The sequence below is a fragment of the Ipomoea nil genome, unplaced genomic scaffold (genome assembly GCF_001879475.1).
Source record: "Ipomoea nil cultivar Tokyo-kokei standard unplaced genomic scaffold, Asagao_1.1 scaffold3238, whole genome shotgun sequence".
NCBI classification, from domain to species: domain Eukaryota; kingdom Viridiplantae; phylum Streptophyta; class Magnoliopsida; order Solanales; family Convolvulaceae; genus Ipomoea; species Ipomoea nil.
The window spans coordinates 797,945-815,985 of NW_017619666.1; the positions used below are offsets into that span (position 1 = coordinate 797,945).

The 18,041-nt window shown below is 36.7% G+C and overlaps 1 protein-coding gene across 1 annotated transcript; it reads left to right on the forward strand.

Moving 5' to 3' along the window:
- The first annotated feature begins 482 nt into the window (after positions 1 to 482).
- LOC109168971 lies at positions 483 to 2,370 on the forward strand. Its single transcript, XM_019317852.1, has 3 exons — positions 483 to 1,412; positions 1,513 to 1,977; positions 2,026 to 2,370. Exons 1-3 carry the CDS (start codon positions 483 to 485, stop codon positions 2,368 to 2,370), a joined length of 1,740 nt encoding a protein of 579 aa, XP_019173397.1.
- The last annotated feature ends 15,671 nt before the right edge of the window (positions 2,371 to 18,041 follow it).

The window sequence follows — 18,041 nt, forward strand, 5'->3', positions numbered from 1 at the left end:
CAGACAGATAAGCAACTGGCAGACATACTGACTAAGCCTCTACACGCAAATCGGTTTGAGATTCTCAGATCTGCTCTGGGGATCTGCGGGATGGATTGTTAAGGCAGAACGGTAAATCAGAAGAAGGGTGTTTGGTTTTCTCAGCCTGGAGTCAAAATTCCAATATTTGACTTCCTAAATTTACCCTATTCTGTATTGTTAAGTAAATATCTTAACCTTGCTTACCCAAATTAAATTGCCTTTTTTTTTTTCAAATTTCAAATCTTCCGTTTTATCCCTAAAAATGAACAATACTGTTGCATCAATCACTTCATCGCTGCATGCATCCTGTCAGCCGCATTAATTATCGTTCCTCATCGTTGGGATTATATCTTTCATCTGATCGTTCTTAGTGAAAAGAAGTCCTCAACACAACTCTGTTCTCTGTAAACCATCCTTCAAATATCTCTGCCTAGGGTTTTTCCGCACCCTCTCTTTCAGATATGGTCGATGCAGTGAGAAACATCATTATCAAGTTGGGAAGAAAAAATCACTCACCAGAAAGTGCTCGGAAGCATGTGAATACGCTTCTCCAACTAGCAATGAAGAAGAAGCTGAAGTTAGACACTGTTCTTCGAGACGAGATCCTTATCATGGTGATATCTGACTACCCTGAGTTCTATGAAAATTGGTCAGACGATGATGCAAGCAATCTTTTGTTGATGGCTTCTGAAGCAGACGATGATATAAGCCCAGCCTCTATTGACGAACCAGAAGATGGGAATCGTGCAGGGGCATTCCTCAAATTCTTTGCACAAAGGGCTCTGGAATGGGAGGAAATTTCTCGGCGACGGGCAGAAGCACATCCTTTATATCTTGAAGTTGCCCAGGAGGAAGCTAAGCGCCGAATTGAGTTTCTACAAAACAGGTCTAATACTTCTGACACTTCTATTCAAATTTCTCCTGATAAGCCTTCTGAGTTGTTATCTGTTGATGATGAGTTTGAGCTACCTATTGAGAAGTCTGATATTAGTCCAGAGTCTGCAGAACTCTTACTGCCTGCTAAGCCTATTATATCTGATGATTCACCCCAGTTGCTAATTGTAAAATCTGAGTCTGTAAAAACTGTTCTTGTGACTAAATCTGAGGGGATTGTTCCCAATTTTGATGATATTGAAAAGTTAAGTCTAGTTGTGTATTCTTCGGATGTTGATCGTTCTGTGGTTTCTGTTAACCCTGAGTCTACTCTATCTGATAAGCCCTCTGTTGAGAAGTGTCCAGTTGAAAATCCACAAAAGGAGTCTGTTGTGACTATTGCTGAACAGTCAATTGATGGTGTCCCTGTCTATACATCTTCCAATCTGGCTGAGAGCCTAGACCATATTCGTCACTTTGCGGGATTACCCTCTGCTTCAATACCTGAGCCATACAAAGTGATACGTCCGACACATGATCCTTCCATTCCAACATGAGAATCAATTGAATTCAGTCTGTGATGTATTGCCTCTGCTAAGTGAGGTTGGTCTACTGAAGACAGTGACATCCATTTGTTCTTACTCAAAGTTGTTGACTTACGAATTTTACTGCAACCTAAATGAGGACATTGATAATCTTACTAGTGAGAAGTGCCAGCAAATCTTCATTAGGGGTAAGTGGTATGTGTTCGAACCAGACATGATTAATCAGTACTATGGGTTGAAGACAGTTGAAGAAGAAGAAATTTTTGACTGGGATTTGGTTGCGAAGACCCTCACTGGAGGACTGACACCTGTATGGCCAACTGGTGATAATGATACCTTGTCCAGCTCTCAATTTACCTCCAAGTTTGTTATTCTACATCGGATTGCTTTGCACAACTGGCTTCCATCAGCACATTTTCATACAGTCGGAAAGAATCTAACTGCTCTTCTGTTTCGAGTTGGCACCAAGATGACCATTGATCTAGGGAGATGGATCTTCTATCATATTCTCACATTGATACATCCCAGGGAACAGAAGGTAAGACTTCCGTATCCTAATCTCATTTTTGGTGTGCTAACTTCCCAGGGTTTGATTCCGATGCAAAGTGAGATCATTGGTCCTTCTCTGCTGTATACTGTGGATCCACGCCTTTTGACTGGCAAACATATCCGGGATGTTACGCCTGTTGATGCTCCGCATACTTCTGAGGCTGATACTGCTGTTGAGGATACCCCATATGCTCGAGATGTGCAGCTGTCCCTGCGACTGAAGGCTCGTGTGTCTGAGCTGGAGACTGTGAGTAATATTATCTCAAATCAGCTTAATGCGGCTCGCACTGGACTTGCAACTTTTTTACTTCGAATGCGTTTGTCTGAGTCTGCTGCTGCTGACAATGTGAAGACTGACAGTGAAGGTCCCTCTAATGCTTAACGTGTCCTTTGTCTATCTTTGGCAAAAAGGGGGAGTGCTATAACTCAGGGGGAGTTTTTGTGATTGTGATGGTGCAGTGTTTTGTGGTTGCTTGAAGTACCTTCTGGCCCTGTCTGAGCGTGTTTTTGTGAAGATTGGTCTGCTCTATGTTTTTATCCAGCACGGCTTGTGTGCTGATGACTTTGTGGGTTATAAATCAAACAATATTTCCTTTACTAAACTGTTACCAATATTTTTTTTTGTTATTATTATGCACTTCTCTATCTTTAGCTAAGATGTTTTATCCTTAGTTGAGTTGTTTTGCCAAATAATAGCCAAAGGGGGAGTTTATTAGTGTTTATTTTTGCAAGAAAAACCCCAACATATAATTGGCAATATTATTATGGAAAATTAAGATAGGGTTTAGCTTGGTGTCTGTTTGTCCTTAAAGAAGACTGACTGATCAGTACAATCAACAGACGCACTGCTAGATCAAGCCACTGAAGATCTGATAAAGGGAAATTTTCTAAAAAGCTGGGACGCGGTTTTGAGATGACAGTTTTGGAAAGAATATCAGCGGATCAGCGTGAAAGGTATGGACCGAATCTTAAAGATTTCTTTCTTCACAAAAAGTCCTACATCTACAATTAGAGATATATTTGGAGAGTGTCCAAATCAAAGAAGTATATATATCCTCGTTCGTTCAAGAATTAGGGTTGCATTGATTGAAGCCGCAACACTCTATACTAAACAAAATACACATCTCTGGTTGTCATGCCTCTTCTCAAGACAATAAGTTCTTGGTGATTATGAAGATCGAAGAACTTGAGAAGTATCAACGTTGCTTAAACGATAGGACGCGAAGATCACTCAGTTGCGGGAACAACGTGGGACTGCGTCATTGAAGCGGACTGCATCAGAGTTAGCTCTCCAATTGAAGGGATTTCATTGGACTTCTGCATGCGTGGCTCTCCGACTTCAACAATCCACTAAACCTTTGTAGACTGGGTACTGACCTTGTGTGGGGCACTTGGGTGAGATTGTTTTTTCTCTACCTTTGTACATTGGATTATGAGTTAATGGATTGGACGCCTCTGTGATCGTCCCTCAGATATAGATACACACTGTATCGAACTGAGTAAACAAACATATGTGCTGATTTACTTTCTGCCTTAGTCTTCCGCTTTTCAATTTATCTGCTATTTTATCTGGATGACTGATCATTTGAGCATCTGAGCCAGTCAGTCCAATATTCTGTTTGTTAGAAACTAAATCAATATCCATATACTGAGAATATGCAAAATTACACTAATTAACCAAACATTTATATGGATTTTTTTAACCAAGTCAAACAATTAATAGTGGTCAAATAAACCAAAATTGGCTGATAAACTAACTATTTTACCTAACAGGGCCTAAGATTCGAAGTGATATACATAGGGTGATTTTCCTATGCGAACCCTTCCACACATGAGAACATGAGAACATGAGAACAAATCTAAAATGTAGAAATCAAGAAATCAATGGCTATGATTAAAAGTCAACACCCTAAATTCATGCGGCTAATTAACCATATAATCCTACCAACAATATAATCCTACCAAAAATATACCTCCTAAAGTCATGCATAACATCCACGGATAATAATATCATGATTCTAAATGCACAAAAAATATAATTCATCCCTCCATAAATATATGTAAATAAATAATTCAACAAATCTAAAAATGATGACCATACACGGACAAAAAATCAAAGATCCGGATTAGTTATTAATTCTCATGTGGGGATGAATTTTCATATGATCCTCAATCTCACATTTTATAGAGAGAGACTTGTATTCACTTGATCTTGATTTTATATACATACACGGGATCATGTCTTTCCAAATATATATATATATATATATATATATATATATATATATATATATAGGGTTGAGTTCAAATGAGGACAACAATATATAGAGGACTGTGAGGACAAATAATGGGCACACAACAATTCAATATTAGGCACACAATTTAATAAATAATGGCACACAAGAATATATGTAAACATCAGGTTTCGAACTCAGACTCTATTAATTAACAAATCTATGCCCGCGACATACAAACTGTGGCACACAACTTCATTCGGTCATGCACACGACATACAGGCTAATGGCACACACTACATCTGTCCTCACAATCCTCTATAATATATTTGTCCTCATTTGAACTCAATTCTATATATATATATATATATATATATATATATATACTAATAAAATCTACTATACTAATAAGAGCCCAAGAGAGTTAGGCCTATAATGTATAGAAAAAATGGCGGTCAAATTTTTTAATCAAATGAATGGCTCACATTGATCAGATTTTAATTTTTTCTTAAGATTTCCTAATTTATCCGTAATGAATATGATTATCCGTTAACTTTTCCGTTAAATATTATCTTTTTTCTTAATTTCTGTTAGTTCACTATTAACTTACTCATTGATTTTAATAAAATAGATCTTAGGTTCAAACCACATCCCAATCAAAGTTGGCATAATTAGTACTCTATTTTACTCTTATTAAATTAAATAATAATTTAGTAACTACAACAAAAAAAAATACATATGCATTTCTTTAATTTAGAATTATGTGTCTACAATACAATTATTCAAAATTTTTTTTTTATTAATTATCAACAAATTAAATAAGAGAAATAATTTCATTAGTTATATTGTCTTTATTTTTCTCCAATATAAAAATTCTTACATTCAAAATTCAAATTCATCAATTGGTTATATTCGCTACATTGTCCCTAGAATGTCTTTATTAAAAAAAATTATTCATTATCAATAAATTAATTAAGAGAAATAATTTCATTAGTTATATTGTCTCTATTTTTCTCCAATGTAAAAATTCTTTACATTCAAATTCATCAATTGATTATATTCACTACAATGTCTATTATCTTTTTTGTGCACTATTTTTTTTAAATTAAATATCAAAGTTATAATACAAAATAATGCTATATATTTATTTACCAAGTATTTTATTAATACCATGAAAACACCTAAAGGACTGGTACCGTTGATTTCATTCATTGGTCTTGTATATATGTGCATTCATTAAATATATTAGAATCCTTTACAACAAAAATACTTGGTTACTATTTAAAAAAGTTTAGTAACAATTATAATGAATCTTCTATATTACATTGTATTCATATACTATGAATTATTACATATTTAAATAAATAAATTAGTCATTAAATTATTTATGTTGAACTTCTCATATATAATATTGCATTTATATACTTTCAAATATTTATTTAATTATAAACATTGGGTAGAAAAAATGACCGTCAAATTATTAAATCAAATGAATAGTTGAGATTGTTCAGATTTTAGTTTTTCCTTGAGATTTCCTAATTTATCCCTAATTATATGATTATCCGATCCGTTAAATTTTCCATTAAGTACCGTTAATTCACCGTTAGTCTAATTCTAATATTAGAGTCTAATATAGAATTATAACTACAACATTAATAAAATTCTAATATTAAAGTCTTAATAGAACTCTAACCACAAATCCTACTGCCGGAATCTCTTCAAACAATATTAGTATATATTTAATATTTTATGTTTTAATTTTTATTTGCTCTCCCTTATGTCCCGTATTTGGTTTCAACCATACCCATACAATTATTTTATTGGCAATTATATTCGATCTTGACTATATTATCTTGCATTTGTAAACTTAGAATTACCAATTTAAATATGTAAATTCAACATTCAATTATCTATGCATGAACAATTCTAATATAATCTTGCCTTGATATACATTAAAATACTTATTTAAAAAAAGCATTAGGCATTATTCCAATCGCGTAATATGCGTAAAAAACTAGTATATATATAATGATGATGAATCTCTTCGATCTAGATTCATCAACAACTAGAAATATGGGAAACAAGGAAAAAGCATTGTGACATTTTCATTATTATTAAGAACTTTGGGCGGTATTTAATAAGCTTGAGAATGCACTCAAAACTTAATTAAAAAGATTGTATTCAAGTTTGTTGACCTATAGCTTATAATCTTATCTTACTCTATATAATAGCAAAATGTTTTTTGCCAATCAATTTCCCACCTAAATGAAATTGCATCATTTTAAGGTATTAACTACCAATTAAATGAAATTGCATCATTTTAAGGTATATAATGCAGCATACTTATCTATTTTCAATACATGTTAATCTACAATTATTGTTATTTAATGATGAAGCAGGTAATACATTCAAGTATTTTTAAGTTAACATTTTATTATATAAATTAATTTATTGTTTACTGAAAAAAAATTAGATTATCCGATTTTAAAAAATAAGATTAACCTATTTTTTTATTCTTAAAATTTTGTTGAATGACAACAATTTAATTGTTCATTCTAATATAGTTTTGAGAGGGAATTTTTTTTTAAAAAAGTTACTAAATCAGTTACTAAATTGAAAAAAAGTTTTTTTTTTTAAATTTAAATAAGTTGCATGAACAATAATATTGGAGAGACGAGTAAGTTTAAACAAATAATTATTGAATTGATATTAAGTAATTAGAAAATATGATGTATTTCTTAATTTCGTTAAGATGATACTGTATTTATTAGTTTGTTTTAGATCTGCTCCGGTCACCCGATTTTTCAGATCGGCATTTGGGGAAGAAAGCAATTCCACAACGGCCAAAAGCTACGGTCAGATTATCTGAAAAGTTTTTTAACAGTGGATTACTTGGACGTGCGATGATTTAAAATCGAGTGTGTCAAGAAGCCAGAAACAGAGAAGGTTCGCGTAAGTCAGTGAACATTTTAGAGAGAATGACGAACGCAACAAAGTAGACGGAAGCGCAATCGTCAAAAAATATGGATTAGGGTTTGGTAATCAGGTTTTATAATTGGGTTAATGGGCTCGGGTATTGGGCTGAAATGCAACGTAACTGGGTTATATGGATAGATAATTAAATGTTTATTGGGCTTAGCATTGCATGTTTTATATTTTCTTTCATGTCATGAAATATGTCATATTTAGTTTAGATTTATATATGTTGTACGTATATAATTATTATTATTAAGCAATGTTTAAGAAAAGATTTTCGTAGTTAGTTTCAATGTATGATGATGATACTGTATTTTTTATTTATATATTGTCAAGTATATGTACTATAGGCTTTAATTGCAAATCATATTAATAAATGTTTTTATATATAAAAAATTTAATTTCATAATTTTTTATTGTATATTGTTTGATTTCCTAATTTTAAAATTTTTTTTTATAAAAATGTGTGTGTGTGTGTGTTTGTGTGTGTGTGTGTGTGTGTGTGTGTGTATATATATATATATATATATATATATATATATATATATATATATATATATATATATATATATATATATATAAAATTATTTTAATGTACACTTTTTAAATCTCATGTGGTTATAACATACCTAATTCTTTATAATATATGCTAACAGTATGTGATGTTCGATATAACAACCAATTTAGTATTGTTAAAGAAAAATACATTTCAGAATAAGTTTTAATTTTCTGATTAATATTTTATTTTATTGTTTTAAAAATATTATCAATATAAAGTTACTTAAATTTTATGCCGTGCATCTCACGGGGCAAAAACTAGTTACAAATTATAGTAATTTGTAAGAGTAATATAGTAATAGAATATAGAACCTGTAACATATTAATACATGTTATAGTAATTATTAAGCGTATTACAGTAATACAATTATATAATATAGAAATATATAAATATAAAGTAGTAACTGTCACTATTAGTGTATATTAATTAATACATAAGAATTAATTTTATTTCTGTCATAAATTTATAGGTGGTAGTCCACTTTTATGGGGTGTTTGGTTGGAGGTAGGGAATTATGTGGGAAATGAATTGCAATTTTATGGGAGATAAATTACTAGGAATAAAGTGAGAATTAAAATTCCAATGTTTGGTTTACAGGAATAAAATTGTTTGGAATTTCAATTCCAATGTTTGGTATACATGGGAATTGAAAGGGAATAAGTAGTATAAAGTTCAAAATGTCCATTATTGTTGTCAGACATCAATTTTAGGTTAAAAAGAGGGGTAATTTTGTCTCATCATTATTTTCTTTTCTTCCTAAAATCCATGGAATTAAAATCCCAAGGGGGGCATGGGATTTTAATCACATGAAAATGAGGGAATTACAATTCCTTCCAACCAAACTAAAGAATTTAGTGACCTTTGGAATTAGGTGGGAATTAAGTGAGAATGAAATTTAAATTCCCTCCAACCAAACACCCTGTTAGTACTTTTGTTTTATTAGAACATGTACTCCGTCAACAAAATCGTTGAGATAACATTAAATACAAGGACATTTTGATCCTTTTTTTTTTGTTTTTGTTTTTTTTTAACAAAGTGGGTTGACCCGCTATATTTTTATTTTTTACTTTTTTTTTTTGAAAAATTTCTTTTTGAAGATCGAAATGCCCTTGTATTTAAAGGAATTTAAACAATTTTTTGATAAAAATAAAAAAAATGCTCATGCCACAATAATACTAGGACAAAAAGGGTGTGTTCTAAAAAAAGACTAAAAGTGGAATGACACCTACAATTCTAATACAAAAATGGAATTAACACAATACATAATATAGAAATTAATGTACCTAGTATAGTAATTTTCCCTAAATGGTAATTAATTAGTATAGAGTTAATACCATCTGAGGTCCTCCGAGTATAGTGATTTTGCCACGTTTAGTCCTAAACATTCAAATTGACCATCTGTGGTCCTTCAAATTTTAAATTTAACCATTCGCGATCCAAGTTACCACACATGGTCCTTTAAATATTAAATTTTAACCAATCATGGTCCTTTCAAGAGGACCACGACTGGTTAAATTTCAAAACTTGAAGGGCCATGGGTGGTTAACTTGGACCACGAATGGTTAAATTTGAAAATCGAAGGACCACAAATGGTCAATTTGAAAGTTTAGGACTAAACGTGGCAAAACCACTAAATTTGGAGGACCTCGGATGGAATTAACTCAATTACTATAATATATATTGATTACTATGGAGTATCAATATAGTGATATACTACTATATTAATAGATTTGAAGAATTAAGTCATATTAATAGATTTGAAGAATTAAGTCATGAATTGACTACAAAACCCTTCCAAAAATACATTATTTCCCAAATCCTACTCTCACTATAATACCATCTTCTCCTCTAAGTTTCTGTAAACAACCATGAATCCCCCAACAGCGTCATCCATGTTGGCTTTAGTCTTCTTCTTGGTTATTATTGCTGCAGGTGACCATGTTTATTATTTCATTTAATATAATTTACAAAATTTATTAATAGCCAAAGGTATTAAATTATATTTATATTAATAGTAACATACAATTGTGATAAAATATAATGCATTCAGGTGCTGAACCACTGGAGAAATCCTCATTCAATTTATCATTAATAGAAGAGGTAGAAGAAGAGCTACTACCAGTTGCGGGAACAAAAATGGAGTTCAGAGATATCGGCGATGTCTTTGGGCGGCGACAATTAGGTAATCTCCCAAGGTGTCTGATCTGCACGTGTTGTAATAGATCTATTCCGAAGAGGTGCATAAAAAAGTTGTGTTGTCATCATCTCAAATGCAATCTTATCGTTTGTACCTGGCAGCCCATCGCTTGTAATTGTGACAATTGTAACTGATATATATGATTATATTTTACTTTAAAAGTATTTAGAAAGAATCTATTAAAATAAATAAATAAATAAATAAATTTGTAATGGAAAAATTGAGTATGTAATGGAGAACCTATCAATTTAAAATTATTAGTTGTTACTTTGTTACTCCTCTGCCTCAATGAAATCTTTTGTTTTTTCTCTTTTCTCATATTTTCTACTAGAATTATTTTTCTAAAAAAATATGTTTTAATTTTTAATTTACTGTTATGTTCAATAGAACTTTTAATATAAGTAAAAGTAGTGTGACAATTCGTCTTAATAATTACATTAGTTAAAGCAAGAGAGCATGCTATTTATTCGATCATTTATAGAATAAATAAAGTGAAGCAATTGTTATTGTGTGGACCGTGGTCCACACAGCTGTGATCATGCCTTTGATACACGAACTGAATAGTTACTGGAAATTTTGGACGCGTCGAGTTTCCTGTGTACTTGCCCTTCGGTCCACTTTTGCTCCAAACTTGTCTTAGAACTTCCATTGCTCTTGCACTTGACCTATAATGGTTCCTTGCTCTTGCAATTGACCTATAATACTTCCAAAACACTAACAAACATCGTAAATCTCTTCTTCGGGATTGATCTCTTCCTCTTCTTCTTTATCAATTGCATAAAATATTTCATCCTTATTAGTCCCAATTGAAGTCTTTTGATTACTGCTGGGATTGATCTCTTCCTCTTCTTCTTTATCAATTGGATCAATTAATTGAAAATTATTAGTCCCATTCGAGTCTTTTGATTAGTGTTTGGACTTACCGCGACCCAGGATTCAATAGCCATTTTTTTTTTCTAAGATCAAAATAGATATTTTTCCAATTAAAATATTTTCTATTAAGATTTTTTTTTCTATATATGGAATATATACCCTTTCTATTCTTCCTATAAAAATATTGATAGGGATACTTCCTGTTATCGCAAACAAGGAGTTTTGCGACATGTTGTAATTATCATCAGAAACCGCTTGCCTTTTAGTTACTTGGGATTGATCTATATAAAATCAAGTCACCTTTATTTTCATTATTAATGGATTTATATGATAAAAGATCATATCTATAGCATTTTTGAAAATTATCTTTTTGATTCGATAATGAGTTAGGACCCTTTTTTTTTTTTTTTTTTTTTTTTTTTTTTTTTCTTGTAATGACTTAATTGGTATTTTCCACATGAATTCCATTTTTTAAAATCTTTTTTTGTTTAGACCTACAATCATTTTTGTAGAAGAAGTTCGCGTCGTATTGTAAATCATAATTAAATAATAAAACAAGGAAATATGCAATTAATGTAGCATTTCCATGAACTTAGACCCAACAAATACGTTCCAACCAACACTAGAAAAGTAGAAATATGCACAATTAAGCTCACATCAGCCTAGTTCGTCAAAATTGCATGACATATATTTTGTATAAAAATTTTGTATAAAATATATATGCTATACGAATATTGTTGCTAATCGAATTGTAGCAATTTTCCAGTGTACATCTATATATAAACTTTTGCAAATCACTGTGCATATATGTATATATACATAATTTGTGCTCTGTGAGAGTGATTTTTACCTTACAAGTATATTACTATGCATATGTTGGAACAAAAAAATATTACTGTCTATATTTATTTTCAAATATACCTGGATTTGTTACTGTTCTTGCCTGGAATTGTTGTTGTTTACGTTTTTCAGTGAGCCTTTGTCAAGGGTAAGCAACATCGTGGGGTGGTTGTGGCCGAGAACGGAGACAACGGAGCAGTGGCCACCGTCTATAATGTCGGATTCTGTAGTCCTTGGAACCTTCAGGTGAGGCCATTATAGTTCACTTGGGGTTGCGACGAAATGAAGGTGAGGATGATGGTTGCAACGAAGCAGGGTTCCCGGCGGTAGCGTCGTCATCGCTGCCCTTTCGACGAATGATGAGGCTGGCAGACGGTGGGCGAGCGACGGTGAGAGGCGTCAAGACGAGAAGATGGTGATAAGGCTGGGTTTCACGGCTTTCGATGGGCAATCTCTCTCTCTCTCTCTCTGGAGCTGACATTGTCTTCTCTCTCTCCCTGCTTGTTGGCATGCTCTGTTGGTGCGCTGCGGCTATGGGAGGCGGCGGAGGGATGGCGGCACTGGTTCTCGGGTGAGGGTGGCAAGCGGCGGTGCTCCGGCCGGCTCCTCTTCCGGCATTCTCTCTCCCCAACCGGCTCCCCGTTCGGCTGCGTTGGTCGTCGTCCGGCTGCGTCGGTTTCCATTCGGCTGCGTTGGTCTTGGTCCGGTTGCACTGGTCTCCGCCCGAATTCGCTCCTCCCTTCTTCTCCCGTCGGCGCCGCAGAGGTTAGTATTCTGCATTTTACAATTAGATTTATAAAGTATTTTGTATTTTAATCTTATTATGCTGATTTGATATTTTGTAATTGATATTTCTATCGACATTTAAATTTCGTCCCTACTCAATTAATTTTCTAGCTCCGTCCCTGTGTACGGTTAGGTTTAAGAAAATTGATTATTCTGTTATTATTGTTATTTAATAATTATTAGAATTATTGTAGTAATAACGATTATCAGTTTTTGAACTGATGGATCAATGATTTGTAGCTTTACTATCGTCATTAGTTTTGGATTTTGATAGTATGATTTGAAATCATAATTTTAAAACCATTTCATTCTTGATCCAAAACATATGTGTTAATAATGATAATATTATATAACACTAGTATTTTCACCCGTGCGATGCACGGAATGGAATTGTTGTAATATATTAAGAATATTTAAATCAATATATAATTATTTAAGAGTTAATTTCACCAGAGGTCGTTTATCTTTCCTGACAATTCCAAATTTAATCCTAGACTATAGTTATTAATTATTACAATTTATTCTATGTTACAACTCTTACGTTAATATTCTTACTATTATTATTAACACTTAATTACTTTTAGATATTATTATTACCACTTATATTATTATTATTATTATTATTATTATTATTATATTATTATTATTATTAGTTTCTTTTCAAGTACTGTTAGTATATAATGGTCGTGAGGCACAATAATAATATAACCATAACTAAATATTCTTGTATTGTATTCCGGAGTTAATGCCACTTTTGGTCCTATACTTATTGAGGCATTGACACTTTTCATCCTCCATAATAAAAATTGCCACTTAGTAGACATTGTTATTGGTCGTTGGACAGTTTTGATCCTCCGTCAATGAAGCCGTTTGTTGACCGTGAATTAGAAGGGCTTTTCTGTCTTTTTATGTCTATTCTTCTAATCTTGTTTAGACCAGCGTTGCTGTGACTCCTGTGAGGCGAGATGGCGAGACTTGGTGGCTAAGTAGTGATGAGACGATGAACAATCAATTCAATTGAATGAACCAAAAACAGTTACAGAGAGAGAGAGCTACAGAGTCCTATAGGAGAGTTAACAGAAGACTCTCCTATTATTAAGGCTATGACTATTTGATTATATTACAGCCATAGACTCTAAAGCATATAATATAAACATATAATATTATTATTACTAACACACCCCCTCAAGCACAAGGGTGGATGCTGTCCACATTGAGCTTGTCCCTAAGAGCATGAAACCGCGGAGCAGGCAAAGGTTTGGTGAAGATGTCAGCTAGCTGATCCTTGGTTGAGACGAAGTTGACGACGAATTCCCCTGAAGCTACTTTATCACGAACAAAGTGAAAATCGATCTCGACGTGTTTTGTCCTGGCGTGGAAGACTGGATTCGCCGCTAAATACGTGGCCCCCAGATTATCACACCAGAGTGTCGCTGGATTGCCAGAATGCAGACCCAATTCTCGGAGTAAGGAGATAACCCAGGTGACTTCAGCTGCTACGTCAGCAAGCCCTTTGTACTCAGCTTCTGTCGAGGAACGTGCTACTGTGCGCTGCTTGCGTGAAAGCCAGGATATGAGATTAGACCCAAGGAAGACCGCATAGCCACTAGTGGATTTCCGATCTATAGGGCACCCAGCCCAATCCGAGTCTGAGAAGGCATGTAGAGCTGTAGATGTCGAGGAAGATAGACGTAACCCATAGTCCAGGGTACCCTTGACGTACCGAAGCACTCGTTTTAGCAGCCCCCAATGATCCTGTGTGGGTGAGTGCATGAACTGGCAGAGTCTGTTAACCGAAAATGAGAGATCCGGTCTAGTGATGGTCAGATACTGAAGGGCTCCAACAATCCTGCGGTATTGAGTTGGGTTATCAAACGGTTCCGGTGACGGCGTTGTCGGTTGAGTGACTGATGCCGGTGTGGCCAAGACTTTACAGTCGGTCATACCTGCGCGGGATAGGATATCCGCCATGTACCTTCGTTGGGATAAGAGGTAGCCACCACCGTCGACTAAAGTTTCAATGCCCAGGAAAAAGGTAGGCTTGCCCAGGTCCCTGATTTTGAAGGTAGAAGATAAACGCCGAAGGAGTAAGTCAATTAACGCCGAGTCATTGCCGAACATGATAATGTCGTCGACATAGACGAGCAAGAACACCCTTGAGTCCCCATCGGTGTAGTGGAATAATGATACGTCAGTCTTGGAGCCCAGAAACCCTGTGGATAATAAGAACTCATGTAGACGCTTAAACCACGCCCTCGGTGCCTGTTTCAAACCATAAAGGGAACGCTGTAAGTGACACACGTGACCCGGATGTGTGGGATCCTCATATCCCGGTGGCTGTTTCATGTAAACAGTCTCCGATAAATGCCCATTCAGGAAGGCATTGTGGACATCTAGCTGCCGCATGGTCCATTTGCGAGACACTGCCAGAGAGAATAAAATTCGAACAGTGGTCGGCTTAACAACCGGACTGAACGTGTCGAAAAAATCTTCACCAGCTACTTGGTTGAACCCTTTGGTTACCAAGCGCGCTTTATAGCGCTCTATTGAGCCATCAGCTTTACGCTTTGTGCGGAATACCCACTTGCAACCGATGACGTTCATGTTAGGCGTTGCTGGGACTAGTTTCCAGGTGTTATTATGCAGTAGTGCATTAAACTCCTGATCCATGGCATCCCGCCATTGTGGATGTCCTACTGCTTGCGAGTAACACGTGGGATCTGTGGTGGCGGTGAGAGCATGAAACTGCTCATCCGTCGCACGAGTCTTGCGTCGAGTGCGCATTACATGCCCCTCACTCTGGAACGCTTTAGCAGTAGTCTTCCGTTGTCTCCGAGTTGGAGCCGGGGCCGCCTCTATAGCCATTTGAGGCGGTTCCTGTGCCAAAGGTAACTCCATTGCCGGTGGTGGGGCCTGAGTATTGACAAGCACGGGACTGGAGCCCCAAGGTGTGGGGGTAGGCTACACGGTAGTGACCTGCATAGATGCCTGCATAGCAAAGGGGAAAGTGGACTCGTCAAACCGGACATGACGACAGATAAAGATCTTTCCCGTGGTCAGGTCTAAGCAGCGGTATCCCCTATAAGAAACTGGGTAACCTAAGAACACACACGGTGCCGACCGATATTCCATTTTGTGACGGTTATAAGGCCGTAGATGGGGATAACAGCGGCACCCAAAAACCCGAAAAAAGTTGTATGACGGTTGAGTATTATATAGACGCGAATAAGGTGTTTGAAACTGTATGGCTGAAGATGGTAAATAATTGATTAAATGGGCAGCTGTTTCAAATGCGTAATCCCAATATTGTAGGGGAGTTGAGCTTTCAGCCAGTAGGGCTAAGCCGGTTTCGACAATGTGTCGATTCCGACGCTCAACACGACCATTTTGTTCGTGTGTATAGGCGCATGACTGCCTGTGAGTTATGCCAAGAGACTCAAAGACATTATGAAGCCGACGGTATTCACCCCCTAAGTCGGACTGGATGGCTTTGATGGAACGGGAAAACCGCCGTTCCACCATTGCCCGAAATAAATTAAACGTTTTATATATGTCTGATTTTAATCTTAGCGGATAAAACCAGCAAAACCGCGAGTAGTCGTCTACAAAAAGAACGAAATAACGAAAACCCGAATCGCTAATAACAGACGACGGACCCCAAATGTCCGTATACAATAAATCTAAAATATTTTGGCTAGTGTTTGAAACTCTATCTAATGGAAAACGTGCTGATTTTCCAAGCTGGCACGCCGTACAAACTTTTGACAAATCGGTTTTATTTGGCACAACTGGACACTTCTTTAGGACACGTTGTAGAACTTGATGATGCGGGTGACCCAATCTTTGATGCCACACACGTGACGACGCCCGGGCGGACAGAAACGCAAAGTGAGTTTGCGGGACCAACAGCTTGTATAGACCGCCCGAAGTGGAACCTTTAAGAAGAACCGTTTGGGTGTTGCAATCCTTCACAAGAAAGAAACTTTTATGAAACTCAAAATATACGTTGTTTTCGTTAGTAAAACGATAAACTGATAATAATGGCAAAGTTAAGTTTGGGACATGAAGAACATTTGACATTGTTAAACGTTTTGAGTGGGATGGGATAACCGCATGACCCACACGGGAAACACCCAAACCTGTGCCATTACCGACTGTGAGTACATCCCCGCCGGTGTAGGCCTCGGAGTGGTGCAACATCTGATCATCCGGAGTCGCGTGAGAAGAAGCACCCGTGTCCGGGTACCAAGCATCGGCAACCGGATGCATTTGCGGCTCATTGGATACAGCGACATTCGCATGGCCTGCGGCGTGAGGTGCTGGGCGATCTGCATACCGCTTATAACAATAAACGGCCGTATGGCCATGTGACCTGCAGATTTGACATCGGGGTGTACCACCGCGCCCTCGGCTGCCTCTGCCACGGCCCTGCCGACCGCGACCACCGGAATTCTGCCGGCCACCTGTGTCTCCATTCTGCCTGCCACGACCTGCAAAGAAGGCCGATGGGGAACCGCCTGCGCCAGAGTCAACCGCAAAATCATCGGAGTGAATAAACTCCTGTGCTTGCAGGTGATCTGCAAGTTGAGACAGAGAAACGGAGTGGCCGGAGACGGTCAGTGAGCTCGCCATTGCCCGGAATTCCGGACGAAGCCCACGCAAAACATACAACACCTGTTCGTCCTCGGACAGTGGCCGGCCGGCGAGAGCCAGCGCTTCCACGATCGTTTGCGCCTTGCCCAAGTATTCAGCCGGGGAACTGCTACCTTGACGCAATGTCTGGAATTGACCAAGTAGACTTAGGCAGCGTGATCGAGTCGTGGATGCTAGCGCCGAAGTGACGGAATCCCACACGTCTTTGGCGGTGTGCCGGCCGAGCGCATGGTGCATAACCTCATCCGAGAAGGATGAGATTAGCATGGACAGAATGGCTTGGTCCTGTTGGACCCAAGCCGCATGAGCAGGCTGGCCGATGTGGTGGTTGTGGTGGCCGTGGATTCACCGGACGCGGAGGTGACGGACACAGTTGCCGGAGGACACGGAGAACTGCCGTCAATATATCCCATCAAGCCTTGGCCACGGAGGAACGGGAGAAGTTGAGTCCTCCAAAAAAGGTAGTTTCTTGAAGTGAGCTTCATTGAAACAAAGTGATGGGCTGCAGAGAGGGGGTTAGGGGTGGCCGGAATATTTGGGGTGGAGGTGGTGATGGTCCGTTCAGATGAACCGGATGACATCGTCGATTGTTTGCGCGAAGGAAGAAGCGGAAAAGAAAAAAAGGAAACAAAGTTCTAATCCTATCGCAACTGATACCAGATGAGACGATGAACAATCAATTCAATTGAATGAACCAAAAACAGTTACAGAGAGAGAGAGCTACAGAGTCCTATAGGAGAGTTAACAGAAGACTCTCCTATTATTAAGGCTATGACTATTTGATTATATTACAGCCATAGACTCTAAAGCATATAATATAAACATATAATATTATTATTACTAACAGTAGTAACCTAGTGAGTAGTAGCGAGGTTCTTCTCCGGCGAGTTGTGGGTACGGCGGTGAGCATACGAGGCAGTAACTCCTTCCGGCGA

Coding starts and splice junctions, on each gene's coding strand:
- LOC109168971 (XM_019317852.1), top strand. CDS start 483: ATGGTCGATGCAGTGAGAAACATCATTATCAAGTTGGGAAGAAAAAAT. Junction 1,413..1,512: donor CAATACCTGAGCCATACAAA/GTGATACGTCCG, acceptor GGTCTACTGAAG/ACAGTGACATCCATTTGTTC. Junction 1,978..2,025: donor TACATCCCAGGGAACAGAAG/GTAAGACTTCCG, acceptor CTAACTTCCCAG/GGTTTGATTCCGATGCAAAG.